The following is a 27,198-nucleotide window of genomic DNA, read 5'->3' as shown; positions in this document are numbered from 1 at the left end:
TGAGAACAAGGGACAGTGTATTTATTGCATTGTTCCCATTCAACAATTTTCTCCATTGTTACATTAATATTTTGCACCAGTAAAGGATGACATGAATAAAAAAACAACCCATTGCACACTATAGGGTTTGCATTGAAAGTGAAGTTTCAATGGTAGCACATTCCCAAGACAGTACAACAAGAGCAGTGTGATGAGAGGATGTTTCAAATTTGAAATAATGTGTCAAATAAAAATAAAATTGTGAATACTGTACTGGTTATTTCTGGGAGTGACAAATGAGTGAAATGCTGAAAGTGAAAGAAGAGGTTGGATCCTGCTCTTATGCAGAGACATATGGTGGAGACAGATGCTTTGCGGGGCCTGCCACTGTCTCATCATATGGTGGTAACAGCACCTGTAACACAATGGACAGGTATTGTGAGAGAGAGGTTTCACCAAACTCTCAGCAAGATTTCATGTTGCAAGACAATGTTAGAGAAAACACCAGAAAACAAACAGTGGGAACACCAGAACAAAAGAAAAAGTATTTCTGCTTTAACATTTTAAATATATATTAATGAAAGGATTTGAGGCAAGGTCAATAGGGAAAAAGAGCATCCTATCAAGTTCTCTGATGGAAAATATTTTGAAGGAATATTTTAAGTTTAGACATTTGACTATTCCTACCAGCAAACTTGTGAGTTTAAGCTATTGAAACTAGGCACTATATATGCTTGAAATTAATAATTAATTTATATATTCTCAGGTAATTTCTTATGAAGTTCTATTTGGCTTTGTAGTAGCGCTTTATCTTTGGGAGTTTTTGTCCCCCCAAAACAGCTTCGACAAGAGTATAATTGTAATAAAAGCACACATACTTTCACTCAACCATTACAAGGAAAAATGCAAAGAGTAATTACCTTTACTTAAACTGCTAGGATAAACTAACAGACAGCCATCTGCTTTTGCAATAAGGCTAAAAAAATTACACAAAATATCTAGAATGTATTACCAATGTTTATAATGTTATAATGTTTAAGATTAAAATAATAATAATAATTAAAATAAAACACAAAGTTCATATTTTGTAAAAGTTGTATTTTTGCTTGAGATGAGTTCACATGAAGGTGTTGGCCGGGGGAGGGAATTTATTGTGCACAGGAGTGAATGAATGGCTGAGGGTGGGGTTTAGCTGTAGACTCAACAAAAAGAGTTTGGGGGGCATTTAACCTCCCTTCAGGTCTGTGGCATTAACTGCTAGTACACATTTTCAATAAGAAAAGAAAAAACATGGCTTGAGCTCAGTTACATTTCATATTTTTTTCAAATGTGATGCTAATTTTGTGTTAAGCTAAGTTCATGCAAGCAGCAATAAAGCTAGAGAGCACCCAATGCAAAAGAAAGGATTTGAACAGTCATGATAAGTTAGAACTGTTATGTAATGTCCTGGAAGACAAAAGCATGTGTACACGTCACACGACACAGCTGAAAACATTGACATTTAAAGGTCATATTTGCACAGCTTTTTGCTTAATTATGTCAGTTTTTCAAGATTGCATTTACTTTGTGAATATAAAGTGAAAATATATACATACATACATACATACATACAAACATACATACATACATCAATGTGTTGGTTTAAATAAAAATAAGGGCCCCTTGTGCATAAATGATGTCAGTAAAAACATTCCAGGAAATGTAATCCTTTGGCAATCCCTTAGTGGGAAATTTTTCTCTGTGCATATCTGTATACATTAAGTTTAACTTGCCAGCATGGAAGTTGTTTATGGATCACAGCATTCTCACTGGTCCTTTAATGTATAGGGAAGCCACATATGGTTCAACAGTCATACTCATATGATTATGTAAGAGTATATCTTAAAAATAATTTAAACTATCAATATTAAGCACCATTTATTCGAGGTTTCTCTTTCCAGCAGTAAAAGGATTTAAACCTGGAGAAGTATAGTTTGTTATCACAGCTTGAGAATTAATCTGTGGGCTTTATTGTCGTGACTTATGTCACTGACGTAGCTAGATAAATAAACTCTACAGTGGTCAGATTTAGACAGATCCTAAAGTGATATTTACAAAAGTATGATACTGTTTAATTTCTTCAGAACAATATTATCATTACAAAACATGTTTTCCTACAGTGATACACTGGATATTTAATAACTCATATTTTCAAAGTGCATTTCCATGTATTTTCAGTAAGATTGTGTGACCATGTAAAAAAGATGAAATGCTAAATGTATTAAAGCCCTTTAATGATCTTTCTTTGGGTAATCCCTTGAAATAAACAGAGTTCAGAAAGATTTACAAAAGTATTGTATTTCTGGTATAATGAAATACATATGGTTAATCAGCAACCTCTGTACCTCCATCTAAACTACAGATGTTTTCTACATCAGGGACTTTAACAGTTACCGCAATAATAACTTCATCAAGTCTCAGACTCCGCTGTGCCCTGAATCACAACCCAAAGGCAGGTATGTGTAGACTTCATACTGAATTTAGACAGAGAAGCTTAAACATCTTATTTCTTGCTTTTTCTGAAACAAAAATGCTTTTCATTAGTGTTATGTTTGAACATATGCATTAATTTCATGCTTAAAAGTTGTCAAATTATCTACAAAACAGATATATTCAAATTACAAAATACAGAAATGCTCAATAGAGTGATATCAATGGCACTTTTACCATGTATCTTTGAGTGTGTGTACCACGCTATAAATTCCATGAAATAAAATACACAGTAAGCTTGTTTTCATTTCCATCAGATTAACAAAACAGATTACAACTGGAAAAGTATATTTGCGATGTACATGTAAATACTGTGCTGTTGCCAAGAGCAATCAAAGGTCTGTTATATACACCGAGGGGAAAAAACTAAAAATACATAATGATCATGATTATTGCTTGCCCTGTTTATATATAACATTTCATGTTCTGTTCATGGTTATTCGATTCTCATTGCCTTTACAGAGTGTTTCCCTGTATTTTGTAATATGAATATTTTAGTTTTGCCATGGATTTGACCAACTTTAAGCATGAAATGGACACGTATGTTCAAACATAATGGTAATGAATAGCACACTTATTTTAAAAAAGCAAACAATTATACCTTTAAGGTAAGATAATCCAAGGAATGTATAATTATTGGTACTATTTCTTTATGTGAAAAGCATAAAATAATTAAAATAATGTCATTTATTTTAAATACATTTGGACAACAGAGTATTTAAAAATAAGTGGGTTTCTATAAGAAAAATGCTTTGACTGGTCTACCACCGTACCAGGAAATACCTATGAGTTACAAAACAAAGTATCTATAAATTATATTCAAGATTATGATAATATAGTTATGTACGGAACTGTGTCACATCATTTTTGTTAAAATGTTTTCTTTGTTTTTCCCCGTTTTCCCTTTCTAAACCCGAGGACTGAATCCCAATGATTTCATTCTCTCTTGACCATAGCCTATGTGTGCATTCTGCAAGACTCCTGACAGCAGGATTCCTGAATTCCTACATCTGGCCTTCCCTTCATTCTCTTCACTGACTATTACTGATGCACAGGAATGCGACGATCATCAAAAAAATACACTGGTCTGGCTGTGATTCAAGTTACTGAACCACAAGGGCCTGGCACCTTACAGTTTTGTTTCAGTATTCTACTTAAACATGTGAACTAGAAACAAAAATATTAAATCATTTCTATTGTTCTGAGCACAACTGTCTTCTTATCTTCCAGCAACAGCCCCCTCTGACGGTCCAATGAGGCACCTCGTCCCCCACCATGGAAATCTGATGAGGCACAACCCACTCCAGAGGCACCTCACCACGGATGGTCAATGGGGCATCCACACCCAAGGTCTGACGAGCTATCGCAACCCAAAGTCTGTTGATGGTCCAACCCCCCACCCCCGATGGCCAGCGAGAGGCCTCCTCCAGAGCACAGCCAGCAGCACTGATAAAGAACTTTCTGATCTCCTTGATGCTGTAATAACCATACTCCCTGGAGGGGAGGCAACCATTAGGCCTAGGCCCTAAGCCGTGGACCCCCAGAGATTCATTTTCTCCTACATGCCATCCATAGGAGTATTTTTGTTTTTCTCTCCTCTGTGCCTGCATGGTTTATTTACTTAAATGTTCACTTACTTTATTCTAGATCATGTAAAATGTTTACAGGTTTATATTTAATTTTATTGTATTTATGTATTTTATTTTGCTGTATGTTTGTTGTATGTTTACCAGTCTGTAAAGCGCTCTGTGGCTACCCTGCGAAGGGCGCTATACAAATAAAAATTGATTGATTGATTGATTGATTGTTCATAAAATAGTGATGAGCAATTAGTTGAATATATCATTTTTTTATGTCAGTCGATTCCAATATTGTATTGGTTAATCAAAGGAAATTAGTTGATTAATCATGCTCTTTTAAAAAAGTGCAATGCTCTTAAAGTGGTTGTGCTACACAGTAATATGATAATAAATACTAGGCATTAGTTGTAACAGTATAACAATGCTAAATGGGAATGGTAAAAAAATTGCCAGGACCAGGCGGCGAGGTTTTGGGTTTACCCTTTAACCAGTTCCTCAGACAAACCAGGGTGTTGACATTTTCTGGGCTCAGACGAACGCAGCTTGTTAACCACAATTCCCGCTGTGCTGAATACTCTCTCGCATGGGACAGAAGTGGCTGGAATGCAGAGGAGTTCCTTGGCCAGTTTTGAAAGTCGCTGCATTTGTAAGCAGTGCAGTTTCCACCATTCAAGTGGATTGGTAAAATTGTCATCCAATTCAGACATTGATCTGTACACCGCTAATTCTGTTACTAAGGATGCTCGTTGATCCCTGTAGTTCTCCTGTGCGCACGAAGTGGGTTGGAAATTAAAGCCCTATTCACACTGAAATGCCGCCAAAATTGCAGGCAAATTGCCGGCAACGTTTGCCTGCTTTTTTCCTGTTGCCCCCCATTCACACTGGGTTTGAATGCGGGAAAATTGCTGGCAAGGATGCATTCACACATAAAACAGAGATCGCTGGCAAGAGCGATATGGCCTATGGATTCGGGAGAGGAAACCCGGACCGACACTCTGGACGTGTCTGTACAAGTCCGATCATTTCCCCATTTAAAGTTATGGCAGTAGCAGTAAAATACTCCGAGATGGATATTTAGGAGACACACTACTGTGTTATTGTATTTTTTTATATAGGCAAAACAATCACCATTTTCCTGCTCCATTCACACAGACACATTGTGGGCAAATTGCCGGCATTTATACTAGGACCCTTGCCGGATAATTGCTGGCAACGATTTTCCGGCAATGACCCATTTACACAGACCTTGGCGGCAACAAAATGCTGGCAATTGTTTTAGTGTGAATGGGGTTTATGTTTTCGCTTCTTCTGTGAGCTTGGTGCAATTTATTGTAGCCCAGTGTCCAAATCCACCTCCATAGAAATGCATTGGAGAGTCTTGAATCGAGGATCAAGGTCTGTAGACACTTTGTATTTCTCGATTTGTGGCCAGTTGATCATTCTTTCAGCCAAGTCATCAATAAGAGTATGTTTTAATCGAGCAATAAAAGCAGGATCGTTGTCTGAAAATGGCATCTGTAGTCGCAAATGAGATACTGCAGGAATTACAGTACTCAATGTAACATATTCACTCCCTGCAAGCAATTCTGTTACTTCTAAACAGGGTTCAAGCATGTTTTTAATTTTGTTAAATGCTCCCATTCAACTTCAGTAAATCACTTTATAGTTGTTGATTTTGAATCCAAAGTGCTATGCACTGCATCCTTTACTGCAAGAAGACTGCTAATCTAATTTTAAATGTACTGTTCCACTGCGTGGGGACATCCTGTTCCAGCTTATGGCTAAGTCCGAGCTCTGTTACTTCCTTTGCACACAGTTCAACATTGCTTGCAGGGCTGTGTATAAAATGAACATCTATTTTACGGCTCCATGAGAGAAGATTGTCAATAAAAGAAATTTGCAATGCTTTCTTAATGCAAAGTTGAAAAGTGTTTACAGCACACTTTCAAATTCAATTTGACTTATGCCTTAAACAATATATCGCGGATCGTCAGCACATACAGCTTCAATTCTGCCTTCTAGGTTCCATTCTGAAACCGCTTCCTGAAAATCGGCAGCGCAGTTGTCTGCAATGCTGTTATATGTTTCACTTGCAGAGATGCATTTCGAATTCTCCACTGCTTGTCAATCCAGTGCCCAGTGACCCCCAAGTAACTGTCATTAGCAACAGAAGTCCACAAATCACTAGTCAAACTCAAAAACTCTGCTTTTTCAAGTTCGCTTTCAATTCTCATTTTCTCTTCGTCGTACATTTGTTTAATGTGTGTTGTTATTGTATTTCTGGTTGGAAGGCGGTATTTATATGAATCAAGAGCAATTTGAGTAACTTTTTCTAACCCATCATCTTCAACTATGTTGATTGGTTGACTGCTGGATGCTATCCACATTGCAAGAGAATTTGTTAATGATTTTTGTTTTGACATACTCACTGTTTTTTCAGTGAAGCAATCCAGTGTTGCCTGTTTAGCTGCAACCTGGAAGATTTGCCTTCCCCTCTCGCTACAGCAACCGGGTATTTTGCTCATAAATGGTACTGTAAGCTGCTCACACTCCCCTTGTAAGAAAAGGACTGTTTGCAAATTAAACAGAAAACATTTCCTTTTTCTTCAACGTTTCCTGCTGAGTTCAGTTTGAAATCGAAGTTTCATTGTAGTTTTCCCTTCCGCGGCTTGTAACCCTCCATTTTGTGTGTGAAAACTCTACTGTCGCTCTTGTGATGTGACGCTAGGTGTAATTTCTTGCATGATTAGCCTACTTTACAATTTAACCGTATAATCACCAGTCATTATAATAAAAAAATTAAAAAATTAAATCTGCTCTATTAGAGAAAAAATTGATCGTCGATCAATTAATTAGTTGATTAATAGACCTGATTCTATTAATTGAAGCAGCCCTAATAAAAACTTAATTAATAAACGACTTAATTTCTATACACTACCGGTCCAAAGTTTTAGAACATCCCCATTTTTCCAGTTCAGTGAATAACCTGAAACGGTACAAACGTAAGCGGTAAGCTGCCAGTGGTTAAAACAAAAGTTTAGGTTTCCAAAAACTGAAACATAATGTACATTTCAGAGTTATATACTGTGTTACTACACCCTCTTAAGCATTATTAGACAGTGTTAAGCACGGCTCCTGTGCATAGAAGTTACACTGTATTCCTACAATGCGCACATAATTTGAAAGCTTATTCTCTTGGCTAGCAGAGCGTTTCATTCTCAAACACATCCGATTTACAGTTTTCATGTTGCACGCTGTCATTCAGAGCCCGGGGGGTAAACACGTAGTCTGCTCCAGTGGGAGTGGGGGGGCTCATTCAGATGGTCACAGATCACTCAGTTTCAATTGGATTTCTTTGCAAATAGGCTTGTTTTGTTCAGAACCACCTAACAATTAATATATTATAGTATACATTACTTGATGTTCTATCAAATACAGAGAATCCAATTATGTAAAATCATTGTGTATTAGTAAACTGTATACAGAATTTTCCATCTTGACATTTTGAGCTCTCTACAGGTGTGTGTTGCTTCTACCAAAATGTGGATGGTCTTGTTCTGGTCAGTAGACTGTCTGGTTCCAGAATATGTCATAATTGTCAATATTTTCTGAGATTTTGTATTCCTAATCAGACCAAGTATTTCAGAATTCGTAGGGGGGCGTAAATGTGGGGGGGAGGGGGTATAAAAAACAGAGAGTCTCACCTTTCATGGGATACCAAACACTTGGCAAACAAAACAATACACATGGGATTAAAGAGAAGCACATGGATTTGGTGCCCTTTTAAGGGTACCAGAGGGGTTTGTCAGCTTAAGGGGTTCAATTTTGTTAAACAAAACAATTCCATGATTTCTCTTTTATCTCCAATTGTTTATTTGTTCTATGCTTTTATTTCAGTACAGTACACTGAGACATTAAACTGCATAAATTTAAATAAAAACGGGAAAAATTGAGGTGTTCTAAAACTTTTAACCAGTAGTGTAAAATGTATTATGCCTTGAACTGCACTGTATTACTGCACTTTGTATTGCTCTTATATATTGTAAGTTGCCCTGGACAAAGGCGTCTGCTAATAAATAAATAATAATAATAATAGTGTAAATTATGAAACTATTCAGTAGCTTCCCAGTCAAGCGTAAAGTTAAGCTGTTTTGTCACCAGGCAAACTTTAGAACCTTGAGGCAAAGCAAATAAATAGACCCATACAAAATAGTTACCATAAAACATATAAAATAAGATCACATCATCAAAAAATGAATCAGAATGTTGCCTTTCAACAGATTTTTCAGAGAAAGTTAAGCAAGTGTTTAAGTGACATTTTCCAGTCTGGACTCTTTACAATGTTACATTAGGCTTATAACAGAAAAATTAATATAGCTACTGTACAATATTTATTAAACTAAATAAATCACTTAAAAACATTGTTTCAAATAATATGAATACTTTTGAATATAGCTATATATACGTATTCTGCTTTGATAGAGGTGTAGTCATTTCAATGTATGTATTTATTTTAATTTTATTTCTAAATGTTTTGGATCACAGCATTTGAAGAATGTCTTTCTTGATTTCTCCTTCTAATAATGGTATTAGAATAACTGATAATCACATCAAACAGATTAAATGAAAACAAGACCTTGGCACTACAAATAATTGTAAATATGTATGGCCCTTTCCCAGGTTGAGGGCAGTGCATGTAACTTGATCTCACTGCATTGTGTCTGAGCAGGAGCAGAGCTGACTCATTTCCAAAGTGCAGAGAAGTAAATAAGGGCTCAGCAATGGATGAAAGAGGTCAGAGACTGCTTATACAAATACCTGCATATAACATTTACAGTGTCAAGGACATATAATCTGAATGATTAAAAGTGTACTCTTGAAGGACTGACTGATTTGACCTACTGACTACTTAAAAACTGCATGAGCAAATTAAACTAACTGCATTATTCAAACTATTTACACATATGCAATATAGTTCAACATATACCTGTAGAAGATAACATTTTATATCTGGATTGAGATATTTTTTAATTTAAAAAGGATTTTTACATGATACTCAACCAACATATTTATTTATTAACACTAAGGTCTTATTGATTGGGCAGTCTGGGGGGAAAAAACAACAACAACAAAATGTTGCCCAAAATCTCTAGTAATTACTTTTTAATGCTACAAATAAAATATGTATTACAGTTTCTTTCGTAAAGCAGACAGTTCTACGCATTACGACATCTGAGGTCAAAAGTTTATGAGATACCACGTGACACGTTGTAATACAATCCTTGAGACTGGCTGGCAGTTACATACCGGCCATGTAACAACCTACTTCTCAATAATCTGATACTTATTTGTTTGCTGTAGACTGCTCAGACTGCACAGTGAACCACAGTAACATATGATTAGCAAAACAGATCTCAGTTATTCTCCTGTTTTGAAGTTTAATTTCATTTTGCTGAAGTGACATTGGCCAGTTCTGTGGTAAAAGACTAATCATGGAAAGACTTCAACTTACACATAGGAACATGGCCAAGCTAATGGGTTTACCAGTTTGGACCTGCACATGGTAAAGCCTGTATTCAGCACTTTGCTTTCACTTCCTTCCTCTTCTATCATATTGACTTTACTGTTGTTTTACTAAGCTGTGAACCTTTCCTTATGTGAAATTGTTCTGGTGAATGTTCCATAAACATCTTGCTGGTCTGCCATAGGTGGGTTGGAGCAGACATACAATTTCCTAACTTATATGTGAGAAGCAGCTGTAAGGTGATTTCAGAGTAGAAAGTAACTAAAGGGCACTATTGATAATATATACATTAAGACAATTATATAGGAACGTACATAGACAAAATAGTAACAAATTATGCAACGTTTTCAGACATAGAATGAACTTTTGTAATTGACTTACTGTTGTGTCATTAGTTGTCACGTACACCAACACATCTGTGGATTGTCTTCCACTGACATATCTGTAGCAGTTCCATACACAGGCAATGAGGTAGGCCTAGACAAAAAGATATGTGTAATATAAATTACATTCGAATATATGTAATAACACAAATAGCACACAACATTTTCAGAACATAAACACATTCAGTAGTCATTATATATCCAATCAATACACTTTTCCATATTATATAACAACATTTACAATTAAATATTTAAATGATTTAGAATAGGTTGCCCCAATGTCATTACACAACAATGTTTTATAGTAAGTGTCAATTCAATCTAATACATGACAGGCATCACAATAACCAATCCGAATCAGAGTCCATATTCATTAGCCAAGTCCATAAATCCGAGTTTGTTGCCATAATTAAATTCTTCTTCTCACTCTAACTCATTTTTTCAGTCTCCATGTGTCTCGTTCGGCACGACATCAATATTTGGAAGATATCCCATTAAAGTAGCAAACACTGGCATATGATATAAGGATCATATATTACTATCATATATTACAATATATATATTTTCATATGGGTTCAAGCTGCAGATAAACAAGCTCTCAGACATCATTTTCCAAGGATCCTCCTATCAAGCTCAACAAAACCTGTAATAATGCTTATTTAGTCACAAAAGAGAGATTCCTCAAAGCTCAAGGGAAGTAACAAAACACTTTACACCTCTGCTACCAGTAAGAAAGAAACCTATCTTGTGTGTGGCACAGTGTTCAACTACAAATTAAATTCCTAAGATGGTCAAATTGTAAAGTCACAAGACAGTACATAATAAATGCTTCAGAAATTTAACTTGGTTTCATTTAATTACACTTTAATTAAGTATGTAGGCCATGTGGGGATCAGATAATGGCTGGGATTAAATCAAAAAATTGACCCATCTGCTAATAGAAAACTAAAGAACTATACTCAGTTGTGGCTTCATTTTTAGTAAGATGTCACTTTCATTTAATCATAAACATAACCGCTGTAATGTACAGGTTTGAAGTTTGCTATTAGCAGGTGGGCTTCTTTCTGTGACAACCAAAATCTATAGCACTTAAGCACCTACAAATCTCAAAATCTCATATGTTGTTAAATTACCTGGAAGCCAAAATTTGATGATTATATAATGATTATTACATATAGGTGTCAATTATAGATGAGCCTGCATTAAAAAACAAAGCTACATAATTATATCTGGCAGAATAAAATCACCCTGATAAAGGTTAGAAAAGCTTTTGAATAAGCATCACAGGGTAGCAGAAAATAAACTCTACCTCAGCAATCAACGACAAAATCCACAGGAGAAGAAAAAATATGTCTATAGCTAATATTTTATTATACTGTTTCTGATAATGATTACAAACATTTTCAGTTTGCTCAGCACATTTGATCTGTCCCTCAAGTGTTTACATAATTTATATTACAGTATCATCAAACAAAATCCATCAATATTTAAGTAATGTAGCACCATCTTATTTGTATCCTTATATTGTCAGTATAACACATTCATTTTTTGGTTGAAACATTTGTTTTTGTTTTAAAAGCTGCACTAATATGGCAGACTAGTTCTGACTATTTGAAAATACATATAACTGCACAGTAAGGCATTAAACGGTTTGACTATTTTTCAGGATGACATGACTGGCCAAAAGCAACAGTAGAAACCTACTCTATCAATGGCTCCTTCATTGGTTTAGAAAAAACAAAAGTGTCTAGTTTTAAAAAGCTATATGTTTGTCAAATCTTTTGATGTTTTAAGAAAACATCCCAGTGCATAAACATAAAAAAATACTTGAATCATTCTTCTGAAGACTTCTCTTTGATTCTTCACAATTTATACCAAACTCCACCCTGAAGAAACACTAATGCACAGATATACTTTCACTGGAAATATGCATTTATACAGAAAAAAGGAAAGGAAAAAAAAGAGAAGCCCTCTACTGCACGTTTTTGAATAAAATATCATAAAAAGGCTGAAAAGATGTCCTAAACTAAACGCATGCCAGGAATTAAATCTGCTAAAACAAACTAGTTACTCATGACATTAGGTCTGTTTACAGGTGTATGCAATATATTTATTTCTCAATTTATTAATATTGACTTAATTGCTTCTATATTTTCTTTGAAATTAATCTTAACCCTTTGGAGCCGACGCTTTATAATATAATTTAAAAATACATGACAAGACATGTCAGTTTAGCAGCATTAATATATGACCCATTTCATATATGTCTGTAACTTTGGTTCTGCAAGTCTAAATGTGCTGTTACATAATTCACCCAAAAGCATAGCACATTTAGTAAGACATCAACATTAAATCACAGGAAATCGTATGCATAGTATGCACAGTAGCGCTTGTGTATTTCGTTCGGCTTTTTATCTTTCATCAAAATTGTAAATCAGTGCTTTAATTTCTGCATCGTCCCAGTACACTTCCAAAGCCATCATTTTGAATTGTACTACAGTCAGCTCAATATAATTGCATGTAGGATTGCATAGTAAACTGGTCCCATTTTAAAATGCATTGTTTTAATTGACACCTGCTTCATTTACATTTATATCGTTTTAAGGCATAATTTGGATAAGTGAATAAAGTTACATGATTTTACAACTGAAAATTGCATAGTTAATTTTCAGACTTCAATCATACTTAGTAGAAGAAATATCAACAGAAAGTTTACCAGCTACACACTTTATTTTCATTGACCGAGAAGTTTGAACTGTTTACATTATAACTCATACTTATTTATATATATAAAGATGTGAGTAGCTTGCGATATATATCAGTACATTTAAGGCTAGATCGATATGACTGAGTGAAATTCAAACAATATAGAGAAACTACTGTTTGTCTTGTGAAGTCGTGTAAGCTTTATGGTGCCTGTATTTACTTTTGCGTTATCAAGAAACATCGTCTCCTTTGAATCAGCTTTTACTATCCAGGATGTAAGACCTAATTTATTGTATTCACTTCTGTAAATTGGAATTTGTAAAATGTAACATGGTTTGAATTGCTTTGTATTAAGTAAATCTGAATTTGTAATGTTTGATGCCTTGTACTGACCTTGTACTGTACTGGCCCTGGATAAGGGTGTCTGCCAATAAATAAATAATAATAATAATAATAATAATAATAATAATAATAATAATAATAATAATAATCAGACACGTGAGTCTCTGGGGGCGTGGTTTGAGTTGCATCACGCACTGACGCCTTCCACCCGGCCCAGGGCCTGGCACATTCATATTCACATTTAGGTCGCCTTTAGGTCACCTCAAAAGATTTAGGCTGGGTCAAAAAGCTGGACTAGTTTTGACCCGGCCCAGGGCCACCTTAAAACTATGACCGCGTTCACATATGAGTTAAGGCGGCCCTGGCTCGGCCTAAATCTCAAATGTGAATGGGGTTATAGAGTACTCCTTTACATTTCCAATGGTCTATTACAATTTGCTAAGAAGCTGAAAGGAAATTCATGTGATTGGTGCTAGAAATTATTATAATTAAAACTTGTTCAGTGTGCTGAATGTGTGAGTAGAATATTTACCTTGAAGGCCAGAATGCAACCGATGAAGATGAGAACAATGAGAACCAAGCACATGACATTCATCGACATGATTTCTTCTTTGTATGGGAAATTCCCTGGCTATCAAGTGGAAAAACACAAAACAGCAGTCAACACCGAGAAGTAGATTTCATGAACAGTATTTTTTAATTTGACCTCATGGAAGCTGGTCTATTGGTCTTCCATTTTGATGCTAGATACAATTTTTGCAAGGCCAGTTAAATCTTCCAGTGTACTCTGGCACCAACTTGCAGATGTATTCTGTTTTGCCAACAACACCCCCCCCTTTCAATTGAAAACAAACCCAATACATTGTAGCAGGACCCAATTGCTTATTTAAACTTTTTTTGTTAAAAAGTAACCACACTACTTACCAACTGCTGGAGGTAGTCCTGAATGGTGTTAGGGTAAACAACAACGCTAATTGCAACCAAGGTGTTAAGAGCAAAGTCAAAGATTTGGTAGCAGAAGAATGGAATGATCCAAGCAGCATGTTCCTATGAAAACAAAGACAAAGTATACATGTTTTTTAAATAGAATGCTTCAGGAAACACAGAAAAATTTTTTTATGTTTGTATATGTTTATGACAATAAAACACATCAAACATTTTCATAAATTGACCCAAAAATGCAGTAGATCAATTTAATATACCATTATAATTTAAATATATCAATAATTCCAGGCAGAAGGTTACAGAGATTTTAAAAATCCTGTATCCTGTACACAGAATTCTAAACAATAAATACATTACTTAAATAGAGTTACCTTATATGCACCATATGTTGCCATTCCACATATTAATATCATAAGGAGGGAGATTGCAGTTGCAATGCAAATATCTGTAAAACAATAATATTTTGATGAATATAGGCAACAGAAAAAGTTTACACTGTACCTCCATGAAAAGAAGACAATATTAATTGAACAATGGATTGCTCAAATAAGACCTTGTTGATACATTTTCCTAAATTAAATTCAGATTAATCAAAATTCACTTTGAAACTGCTAATCCAAGATCGGTTTTAAAGTCACATCTTTCAAAATTATAATGTATTTTTAACGTCTATACAGTGGTGTGTTTGAAGCCAACAATTTGAGAATATTCAAAATAGAATATAATTGGATCCCTAAGTTATTAATGGACACCAAATGAGCACGATGGGTCGAATGGCCTCCTCTCATTTGTAAACTTTGTTATGTAACACTTCTGTCATCATAAAATTGCTGATTGTTAGAGCAAGAATCTGAGCACATAAACAAAAGGAAAGACAGATGATTGGAGAAGCTTTTTATGACATACACCTAGTTTAAAGATGAAATATTAAAAATATAGATACACACAGAAAGCAATTGTTGCAAAAGGCTGCAAATAAAAAATGTGGCAGCTTACATTTTGTAGTAAAGCTACACTCAGAGGCTGTCACATAAGTAAAAAATATCATGAGATCTAATGCAATTTACCATTGTGTAACATAATAAAATGTCATTACACTTTGTTCCCTTCTGTACAATTATTGTGCCGTAATCACTGTGAAAACTAAAGATTCCCATATTTTAATCCTCTCCATCTGGGTAGAGTCCACACTGTACTTTATGTGCTTTGACAGCTATTACAAAATAGAAATGCTACTTTAGTGCTTACAGCACCAGGCCAAGGCTTGACGTAAGCTAAGTAAACCCAGTGGCAGGGAATCATAAGGTTGGTTAATCCTTGAGAATTAGGACAGTGCAGTCAGTTCTAATACAAGTCACTAGTGCCAGTGTCAGCAATGCGGTTAGATCAATTAAACAAAAATATTGTAATATTACACACCCTGTTTAGTTTTGCTTATTAAGAAAGTATCATAAAGGATACAGCATGAATTGTACATTGAAGGGGTCTATGTGTGTCTCAACTTGGTCGTCTTTAAGTGGACCAAGAGAAAAAGAACCCAGTTCACTTTACATTCACACTGTCCCTAGCTTTGAAAGAGGACCCAGATCTCTTTCTGGTCCACTAGTATGGCAAGCCAAATTATCATTCAGTGATATCTTTAATTAATTTAAAGATATCTTCAAATACTTTGAGATATCTCTAAATCATTTAAAGATATCTGCAAATCAATTAGACATATCTGCAAATCATTTAAAGATATCTCATTTAAAAGTATATTTATAGTAAGTTGAAGATATCTTTAAATGATCTGCAGATATCTCTAAATGAACAGGAAGTCATTTGCAGATATCTCTAAATGATTTGCAGATATTTCAAAATGATTTGCAGATATCTTCAAATCATTTTGAAATATATTCAACTCAAGATATCTTCAAATTGTTTCGAGATATCTTCAGATAATTTCAAGATATCACTAAATGATAATTTGGCTTGTCATACCACTTCAGCTGTGATGGGGTCTCAGTCCACTTACCATTCACACTATTGTTTTTTGGGAACCCAGAACACCAGTGTATAAATATGCTAAAATTAAATATGTATATGTACAGTATGTATATTGAATTAATAATGAATTGGCTAAATTAAAACCAACATATCAGAATAATAACAACAATAATACTAATAATACAAATATACAACAATAATAATAATAATAATAATAATAATAATAATAATAATAATAATAATAATGCTATTTTGGTTATTAACAATATAAAATGCAGCACAAAGACAGCTGTGAAGAGCTCGGCTCATGTCATTGAAGTCAGTTCAGCATGAAACAAAATACCAAAGATACACCAGTCAAGCAAATACACAGGAGTATTTTTATGCTGCTCGCCAGGTGGGCTAGAGGGTGATCACTGTCAAAAATGTGCGTAATATGTCTAAAAATAATTTGTACTTGTAAATGCAGGCACAAATCATAAGTTATATATTTGTGAGTTACAAATTGCATATTTGTGAGTTACCACTCACATATATTTGTAAGTTACCACTCACATATACATGTGAGTTGGACAGAGCGTTAAATCACTTTCATAAATGTCACAAAGGTCACAGGCTGAGATTGTGGATTGTGGAACAATCTATGAGGATTTAACAGTGCATGCGTTCAGTTACGGAACGCATGCGCTGTTGAATGCTCAAGCGAAATGCAGATGCTAATGCTTTTTTCAATCTTAATATGTCAGTGCCAATCTTGTCAAAGTGATATATGCTTATTGTAAAAACTACGCATATGCAGGCTCATAAACCAAACATTTCATCACCTTTTGACAAGTTAATAGCTCATTTGACTTACTCAATGGTAGGGAGCCGTATCTCCAGGTTTTACCAGTACAGTCACAGATTTTTATTAAACATCCCGATATTCAAAATCATTTACATGTCCTGGTTTTTAGCTTTCCCTTGTTTAAACTCATTTAAAACTCTTTTTAAAAAAATAGTTGTATGTGATCAATCACATGAAGAAGCAAACATTTTAATTATATTGGTAAACCCTCATTATTGGTAACTAATATGGTAATGCTACTAGGCACTTTTCTGGTTGACAACGTAAACACAAGGCACTGAGAGCACATGCGTCAGCGTTATGTGCCCCAGCTAGAGACGTGCAGCTGCCTGTGAAACCAACATGAATTTGGCAAATAAAAGATACATGTTTTGAAACTCAGCAAAAAAATAAACATCCTCCCACTTTCAACTGCTTTTATTTTCAGCAAACTTAAGATGTGTAAATATTTGTATGAACATAAAAAGATTCAACAACTAAGACATAAACTGAACAAGTTTCACAGACATGTGACTAACAGAAAAGGAATAATGTGTCCCTGAACAAAGGGGGGTCAAAATCAAAAGTAACAGTCAGTATCTGGTGTGGCCACCAGCTGCATTAAGTATTGCAGTGCATCTCCTCCTCATGGACTGCACCAGATTTGCCAGTTCTTGCTGTGAGATGTTACCCAACTCTTCCACCAAGGCACTTGCAAGTTCCCGGACATTTCTGGGGGGAATGGCCATAGCCCTCACCTTTCGATCCAACAGGTCCCAGACATGCTCAATTGGATTGAGATCAGAGCTTTTCGCTGGCCATGGCAGAACACTGACATTCCTGTCTTGTAGGAAATCACACACAGAATGAGCAGTATGGCTGGTGGTATTGTCATCCTGGAGGGTCATGTCAGGATGAACCTGCAGGAAGGGTACCACATGAGGGAGGAGGATGTCTTTCCTGTAACGCACAGCGTTGAGACAAGCTCAGTCCGATGATTCTGTGACACACCGCCCCAGACCATGACGGACCCTCAACCTTGAAATCGATCCCGCTCCAGAGTACAGGCCTCGGTGTAACACTCATTCCTTCAACGATGAACGCAAGTCCAACCATCACCCCTGATGAGACAAAAGAGCGACTCGTCAGTGAAGAGCACTTCTTGCCAGTCATGTCTGGTCCAGCAAAGGTAGGTTTGTGACCATTGGTGACGTTGTTGCCAGTGATGTCTGGTAAGGACCTGCCTTACAACAGGCCTACAAGCCCTCAGTCCAGCCTCTCTCAGCCTATTGCAGACAGTCTGAGCACTGATGGAGAAATTGTGTGTTCCTGGTGTAACTCGGGCAGTTGTTGTTGCCATCCTGTTCTTGTCCCGCAGGTGTGATATTCGGATGTACTGATCCTGTGCAGGTGTTGTTACACGTGGTCTGCCACTGCTAGGACGATCAGCTGTCCTTCCTGTCTTCCTGTAGTGCTGTCTTAGGTGTCTCACAGAATGGACATTGCAATTTATTGCCCTGACCACATCTGCAGTCCTCATGCCTCCTTGCAGCATGCGTAAGGCACATTCACGCAGATGAGCAGGGACCCTGATGATCTTTCTTTTGGTGTTTTTCAGAGTCAGTAGAAAGGTCTCATTAGTGTCCTTTTTGATAACTGTGATCTTAATTGCCTACTGTCTGTAAGCGGTTGGTGTCTTAATGACCGTTCCACAGGTGCATGTTCATTAATTGTTTATGGTTCATTGAACAAGCATGGAAAACATTGTTTAAACCCTTTACAATAAAGATCTGTAAAGTTATTTTTACAAAATTATCTTTAAAATACAGTGTCCTGAAAAAGGGACGTTTCTTTTTTGCAGAGTTTAGATTTATCCTACAGAAATAAATCACTACCCTGAAAACAATGCGGTTAATAACACCCCTACCTGACCCATTGACAACGGTATCAGGTATACACTCACCTAAAGGATTATTAGGAACACCTGTTCAATTTCTCATTAATGCAATTATCTAACCAACCAATCACATGGCAGTTGCTTCAATGCATTTAGGGGTGTGGTCCTGGTCAAGACAATCTCCTGAACACCAAACTGAATGTCTGAATGGGAAAGAAAGGTGATTTAAGCAATTTTGAGCGTGGCATGGTTGTTGGTGCCAGACGGGCCGGTCTGAGTATTTCACAATCTGCTCAGTTACTGGGATTTTCACGCACAAACCATTTCTAGGGTTTACAAAGAATGGTGTGAAAAGGGAAAAACATCCAGTATGCGGCAGTCCTGAGGGCGAAAATGCCTTGTTGATGCTAGAGGTCAGAGGAGAATGGGCCGACTGATTCAAGCCGATAGAAGAGCAACTTTGACTGAAATAACCACTCGTTACAACCGAGGTATGCAGCAAAGCATTTGTGAAGCCACAACACATACAACCTTGAGGCGGATGGGCTACAACAGCAGAAGACCCCACCGGGTACCACTCATCTCCACTACAAATAGGAAAAAGAGGCTACAATTTGCACAAGCTCACCAAAATTGGACAGTTGAAGACTGGAAAAATGTTGCCTGGTCTGATGAGTCTCATTTTCGGTCAGAATTTGGCGTAAACAGAATGAGAACATGGATCCATCATGCCTTGTTACCACTGTGCAGGCTGGTGGTGGTGGTGTAATGGTGTGGGGGATGTTTTCTTGGCACACTTTAGGCCCCTTAGTGCCAATTGGGCATCGTTTAAATGCCTACCTGAGCATTGTTTCTGACCATGTCCATCCCTTTATGACCACCATGTACCCATCCTCTGATGGCTACTTCCAGCAGGATAATGCACCATGTCACAAAGGTCGAATCATTTCAAATTGGTTTCTTGAACATGACAATGAGTTCACTGTACTAAACTGGCCCCCACAGTCACCAGATCTCAACCCAATAGAGCATCTTTGGGATGTGGTGGAACGGGAGCTTCGTGCCCTGGATGTGCATCCCACAAATCTCCATCAACTGCAAGATGCTATCCTATCAATATGGGCCAACATTTCTAAAGAATGCTTTCAGCACCTTGTTGAATCAATGCCACGTAGAATTAAGGCAGTTCTGAAGGCGAAAGGGGGTCAAACACAGTATTAGTATGGTGTTCCTAATAATCCTTTAGGTGAGTGTATATATAATATATATATTTTAAAGGAATTCTGTACAAAATAATTGCCGCACATGATGTTACAGTGGGATTAATTTATTTAGCAAACATTTGTAATTGATAAAGTTTATGTGAAGGTTATCCAGGGAAAAAATCTGACATTTGAGAAAAACAGTTTGAGTAAGTTATGGATCCCAGAGTGTTCATAATTCTATATAAATGTTATAACTGTCATTAAGAGTAAGTTCTGCCATGTTAGTTACAACATATAGGCAGTATTTTATACAGATATGCTAATACAGACATGGCTACACAGGACAAATTTAAGCAACACAAATGGGCACTTTTAATTTTTTAATTTTAATTTTAACTACAGAGAAATAATTATGGACAATATCTGCGATACACATTTGTCATTTTCGTAAACACGTTGCTCAAAAAAGGAAGGTACTAGATGTAACGGCTGCAGGTATCTGGAAATGAATTTTGAAAATCTGTTCAGTCTATCAAGTGGACATCTTGCAGACATTTTGTAGAAACTTTAAGTAAAAATAATATGGAATAATTCAATAAATACATAAAAACTACTATCCTACAGAAACAAAATCGTTTTTTAATTGGACAAATTATTACATCGACTATTAAATGTCGACTGTAAAATACAATATATATAAGGTATTTTGCAGTCGACATGGTGTTACAATCTTTATACAAACAATTTAAAATGATTTTGTGTGTTTGTTATTTTTTTACAATATTCCATCATTTTCATTTTTACCTTAAAGTTTCTAAAAAATGTTTGTAACATTTCCACATGAAAAAGTAAAATTCCCTATAAATATTTAATGCGCAGTATTATACTATTGTTTTACAATTAGCATATAGAATTGGCAATTTTATGAGATTGGTATTGGTTTATTAAAATGCAAACAAAAATAGCCTTAGCATCCATAGCTGAACGCATGCGCTGTTAAATCCTCATCGATTGTTCCACAATCCACAATCTCGGCCTGTGACCTGTGACGTATTTTTTACATTAATGCTATACCCAACTCACAAATATATGAGTGGTAACTCACATACATATTTTTTACGTATATTAATATTTTTGATCTCCTTCCATACAAAATACTCGCAAGGGGCGAGCAGGTGACCTTCATTCCCAGCCCTGGTTCCCTATCTGGAGGGGTGCTGTCGTCTTCTCCTCGGATCACACAACCCAGCAGCAGTCATGGTTGTTTTGAGCCTCACAGATAGTGTTGCTGTGTCCCATGAACTATGTATGGTAAGTTGAAGTGATTGTGAAACCGAGTGAACCTGGAACGTTTTGTATTCACAATGTACAGGTTAAGCGAACTACATAGCAGAACTAAAACGAACTGCACTCAGACCATCTCCCAAGATGGTCTCAGTTCAGTTTGCTTTAGAGGGCTCTGAGTTAGTTTGGAGCATTCATATATGTGAGAAAATTCACTTAAAACTGCTGAAACGAACCAAGTGTGAAAACACCCTTAGAGGCACCTCCAGGCAAAAGTATAGTGCACTAGAATTAAATAGATAATGACACTGGTTAAAAATGACTTCATATTTAGTTATATAATAATAAAATAAAATAAATTGTCTCAACTTCAGATAGTGTGAATATAATATGAATTAAAATGTGGAAAAACACTTTTTAGATTTTCCTACATTTTATTTATTTATTTACCAATGTAGTCCTATGTTTTGTTTTTATCCATAAACTGTCTAAAGAAATTTTAAACACCGTATGAATATAGCTCTATGTTTAAAAGATTCCCTTGCATATATTTTATGAATGCTCAACACATAACACAGTTCTGCACCACAAGGACCTTGCAATATGTGCTTACTTGCATCATCCATGACATCAAAATCATTTCCCAGCTCGACTGTGGTCAAGTGATATTGGTCTGGATCGCTGAGGGCAGTGAGTAGAATGAGCAGCACCACTGCATTGATACTCTGAAGCAAAGAGAGAACAGAGCAAGACATCAGTGACCATTGTATGTTATTCCATTAGCATTGTCTTATTCCTGAATTTCTGTTTCTGCATATTTTAAGAAACTTTATTGAAAAACTAGGGCCTAGATGGTTTGTCTTTTTTTTGTGACTACCTTCTTAAAGACCACAGGGGAGTTGTAGTGTTTCAGCTGAATAGCTCAAGGTGTGGGAATATGATCTTCCTGTCTTTTCCCTCTTCTGACCATCTCATGCCCTCTCGCATCTCTTCTTGCTTGTCTGCTATCTCCACCTGGATGCACTCACAACACCTCAACCTCTCCAAATCGGATCTCCTGTTTTTCCCCCACTCTTCCTCACCTTCTGCTGATCTCTCCATCTCGATCCCCTTGGAATCCACCACACTCTCTCCTTCTTCTTCCACTAAAAATCAAAATCTAGGAGTCACCCTCGATCCTGTGCTCTCCTACACCCAGCGCATTACCATGCTGACACGCACCTTTAGATTCTTCCTGAGCAACATACACCAAATCCGTCCCTTCCTCACCAACTACTTGACTCAGCTGTTCGTCCAGTCACTGGTCCTCTCCCGCCTTGGACTACTGCAACTCCCTCCTGGCCGGCCTGCCTGCAACTACTACACGCCCGCTCCAGCTCATCCAGAACTCTGCGGCTCGTCTGGTATTCTCTCTGCCCTGATTCGCACACGCTACGCCACTGCTCCGCTCCCTCCACTGGCTCCCAATACCGAAACACATACAGTTCAAGACATTGACCCTCACCTACCGTTGTCTCAACCACACTGCCCCTTCAGTCCCTCGTCTCCCCATACATCCCCTCCAGGCCACTGCGCTCTTCTGCTGCCAGAAGACTCTCTGCCTCCTCTCCACTCCCCTTCCTCCTGAGCCCGCTCCTTCTCATCCCTGGTCCCTAAATGGTGGAACAACCTTCCCACCAAAGTCAAAACAGCAGAGTCCTTGACCTCCTTCCGGCGCTTACTCAAGACATCTTTTCAGACAGTACTTGTAATATTAGTCTTTTTAATCCCCGTTAGATTGCACTTCATAGTATTTTATCATGCTTCTTGCATTATTGATTGATTTCCTCCTTGCTCCCTTTCCCGTAACCCTTGACTGTGACCTTTCATCTTGATACCACTTAGCTTTACTTTCCAAGATGTATGACCGCACCTAAAATTAAATTGGAAGTTGTAAAATGTATTACAGTGAGGGAAAAAAGTATTTGATCCCCTGTTGATTTTGTACGTTTGCCCACTGACAAAGAAATGATCAGTCTATAATTTTAATGGTAGGTGTATTTTAACAGTGAGAGACAGAATAACAACAAACAAATCCAGAAAAACGCATTTCAAAAAAATTAAATTGATTTGCATGTTAATGAGGGAAATAAGTATTTGATCCCCTATCAATCAGCAAGAGTTCATTCAACCACTTTGCTATGGTAAAGATATAAACAAGTTGCTGACTGTCATGGCTGTTAAACTAAAGAAAAGCAGTAATTTAAAAGATGTGTTTCAGGACATATTGATGGCCATCAGAGGGACACTAATTTATATTTTAATTCCATCATAAGGTTCAGTTTGCTGAATGGTAAATCAGGATGTATGAATCAAAACAATACATAATTTGTGACATCCACAGTATTATTATTATTATTAGTAGTAGTAGTAGTAGTAGTAGTAGTAGTAGTAGTATTGTTATTATTGTTATTATGATAACAATACAACCCTAAAACGTGCTTCAATTGAAAGGGGTATTTGGAACAAAATACATTACTTAAATGGAGAATAACCGGTCAATAGCACAATCCCATAAAATTGTCTGAAACGGAGCAGCTGAACTGCTGGACAGCTCCTATAGACGTAAATTGTACGCATATAGAGAAACCAAAGTAGTTGAAAATGAATGCTGGTAACGGAGACTATTGTGTTGTGCAACCGTATCTAATTCTCTAAAAATAAGATTGGATTACAGCATTACTTAATAGTTTGCTGCAGAAAGAAAACGTTGAGCCAGATAACGTTTTCTGTATTGGAGTTAGACATCGTTACGAAACGAAGATGAGGTTACATCCTTAGATACAACTAGAATTAAAAGCGAAACATACAGTTTAAACTTGCAGAGGGAGACATATTAGCCTACAAAGTTATTATTTCGCTACAATTGTGAGTTTTCCCGGAACATATTTTAAAGCCCAATATTTAAAACAGATGGACAATATTTGATGAAAGATGTAAGATTATTGGTTTTGTATACATGCATGTACTTTCGAAATCGACCTGTTAAAATCCATGTATTATTATTATTATTATTATTATTATTATTATTATTATACTTAATCAAATATACTCTCATATGGTAAATGTGATTAGATACCTTTCTGCAAATGTTATTATATGGCGTATCACAAGACACACACAAAAATCCTAATTATCAAACATAGTTTGTTATTTTAATGTTTCGTGCCCTTTTATTAGACTGTGCCATCGTGGACCTAACAATTAAATGGACGATTGAATCATTACAGAATTAATTTATTAACAACAATACAGGAACATTATCAAATGTTTCAATTAATGTCAGAATGACTGTGATTTATAAAACGAAAAATCACGTCCTAACTTTTAATTAAATTTTCCAGTGTATTTAAGCAGTGAGGTATAGCCTATCAATATAAAATACACATTTAGCAATATAGCTTGCAGAGTAATTACAAATTAAAAATTGTGTGTGTCTTTTTTCCCCACAAGAAACAAATGTGTTTCTGATCCTCTTAATTCCAATAGAGGTCAAGGATTTCTCTCAGTATGATTTCTATTTATATATAATACCGACCATTATCTAAAGTAATATATTAACATATTCAACGAAAAATGAAATAGTAATCTCAGGCAACTGTGTTCTATTTATCAGTGTATGTTGGCACGATATGCACAAACTTGTATGCATGAAAACATTCAATTAAATAGTCTGTAGTCATACTGAAGAGTGCAACTTAATAATAATAATAATAATAATAATAATAATAATAATAATAATAATAATAATAATAATAATAATAATGCATGATGGGTCGAATGGCCTCCTCTCGTTTGTAAACTTTCTTAATAATATTAATAATAACCCTGCTAACACACAACGTTGCCACAACGTTGTAGCAACGTAATGTACGTTGACGCTGTGACAACGTTGTGTGTTAGCTGGATAATAATAATACTTTGTTTAATTTATAGTGAAGCATCGTTATGTCCAGCGTCGATGACATTTCGCGAAATTGTCTATTAACCTTTTCATAGTAAAGAAAAGCACAGCTACTCACCATGTACCAAATCCCCAGAATAATAGTGCCTGTTCGGACATGACAACACAGGCAGCAGCTACTGGAGTACCATCGATCCCAAGGAGAATTCATCTTCAGAATCGTGTTTAAACTATTTAATGAATGAAATAAATAAAGAAAGACTTGAATGCGTAGAATTTAAAAACAAGTATTTCGTCTTTGACTCAAGAGTGCATTCATTCGGAGCTTTCCTCAACCCCTTTGATGTCAGTGCAACCTGACCAGCAGCTCTCCACCACGTGACCAGAGCAGGATTTAAACAGACAGAGACCGAGAGAGAGAGAGAGAGAGAGAGAGAGAGAGAGAGAGAGAGAGAGAGAGAGAGAGAGAGAGAGAATAAAAATGAACAATAGAATTAGAATAAAAGTAAAAAAAACAACAACATGGGTGGAGGATGTTTATTGCAGTATAAAACATCCCGCATGTCTGTAGATATAAGGTATTTTAATTGGTGGGCAAATAATATAAATTTCATATAGACGATTTCTACATTCATTTTTTGGTTCTGTAGGGGAAATACGTAGTCATGTTAGTTTGAAACGGCAGGGGTGACTATACTTTAATACCGTTAGATTCTATTTTGAATTGTGCATATAAACCTACCAGTCCCCAAAACATGAATTTCTCAATAGCTTGCTTCATTGTAGATGTATACAGTTTTATATAAAACTGATTTTTCAAACAGGACGCTTTCTGTAAATCACCGCAGTTATGGCCTTGTTGCGTAAGGAAATTGGTTTTGGAAAGCAAAGCGTCAGATCACGGGGTTTAAAGTTATCCAACACTGAACGTGGACGCAACATTTTTCACTTCCAACCAAGAGCTTCTTAATCTTGTGGCAGATGGCTGCCTACACAGAGCATACGTGCAATGTTCAACCTCTCTGGGTCGTGATGTTCACAAAAAATGTAGAGGTTTACATTATAATAATACAAATAATCAATAATACATTTATTTAGGAAATCAGAAATGTGGTAAAAATACACAAAAACATAAAAACGATATGTTACATTAAACTAGTTTGTAATAATGAGTATTTAGACATAACTTAAAAACGTAATCAGCCTCTGACTTCTTAAGAGACTATAGGTTCTATAGACAAGGGACCATTGCAAATTTTTCATAGTGATATAGAGAAAGGGTAATTTTTTGCAAGTTGTAAATTCCACTGGGAGATCTACTGGCAAAACCCAGGGGGAATCCACTGGTCATGGTCCACATTGGAACCAATAACATAGGAAACGGTAGGGCAGAGGTTCTGCAAGATTAATTTAAAGAGTTGGAAACAAAACTAAAGAGCAGAACCTCCACAGTAGTTTTCTCTAAAATACTTCTAGTACCACATGCCAGACCAGGGAGACAGGCAGAGATTAAAAAGTTTAACACGTGGTTGAAATCTTGGTGTAGGGAAGAGGGTTTTAGGTTTATGGAGCATTGGTCTTTCTTCTGGGATAGATGGGACCTGTACAAACTGGACGGTCTACATCTAAACAGAAGGCTAATGCATTGGGAGAGCATATGTGCAGAGTAATTGATTGAGTAATTTCTAAGGAAAGAAAACCAAGGGAAACTGCTAAGTAGGAAAGTCCTGAAATGTTTGTACCTCAATGGCAGGAGTATAAGGAACATGATGTTAGACCTAGAAGCCACAGTGCTGGCATGTCTATGATGTTGTAGGAGTGACAGAAAATGATGGGGATGAATACAAGCTGAAAGTATACACACAGTTTAGGAGGGACAGGCAAAATCGAAGAGGTGGTGGGGTAGCATTATATGTCAAAAATGACATTGAGGCAGAAGAACTCAAATTAGATCCCAGTAACGAAACAGAATCTTTGTGGGTTAAACTTTTGAACAAGAGATCCGGACGATTAGTGGTAGTAGTGTGTTACAGACCACCCAACATTGTAATCAGGACTGCATGTAGCAA

At 36.3% G+C, this 27,198-nt stretch overlaps 1 protein-coding gene across 1 annotated transcript; it reads right to left on the bottom strand.

The window, feature by feature from the left end:
* laptm4b (lysosomal protein transmembrane 4 beta) lies at nt 1-25,501 on the bottom strand. Its single transcript, XM_066691194.1, has 7 exons — nt 25,248-25,501; nt 21,800-21,911; nt 14,360-14,433; nt 13,968-14,090; nt 13,576-13,674; nt 9,994-10,089; nt 1-394 (listed from the first exon to the last, which is right to left on the bottom strand). The coding sequence occupies exons 1-7, from the start codon at nt 25,338-25,340 to the stop codon at nt 320-322; spliced, it is 672 nt and encodes a 223-aa protein (XP_066547291.1). The 5' UTR covers nt 25,341-25,501; the 3' UTR covers nt 1-319.
* Between the last annotated feature and the right edge of the window lie 1,697 nt (nt 25,502-27,198).

The sequence above is a fragment of the Amia ocellicauda genome, chromosome 18 (assembly GCF_036373705.1).
Source record: "Amia ocellicauda isolate fAmiCal2 chromosome 18, fAmiCal2.hap1, whole genome shotgun sequence".
NCBI lineage: Eukaryota > Metazoa > Chordata > Actinopteri > Amiiformes > Amiidae > Amia > Amia ocellicauda.
This window is presented reverse-complemented; position numbering and strand designations above follow the sequence as displayed.

Coding starts and splice junctions, on each gene's coding strand:
- laptm4b (XM_066691194.1), bottom strand. CDS start 25,340: ATGAATTCTCCTTGGGATCGATGGTACTCCAGTAGCTGCTGCCTGTGT. Junction 14,434..21,799: donor TGATGTCATGGATGATGCAA/GTAAGCACATAT, acceptor ATTGTTTTACAG/ATATTTGCATTGCAACTGCA. Junction 13,675..13,967: donor AGGACTACCTCCAGCAGTTG/GTAAGTAGTGTG, acceptor TCCACTTGATAG/CCAGGGAATTTCCCATACAA.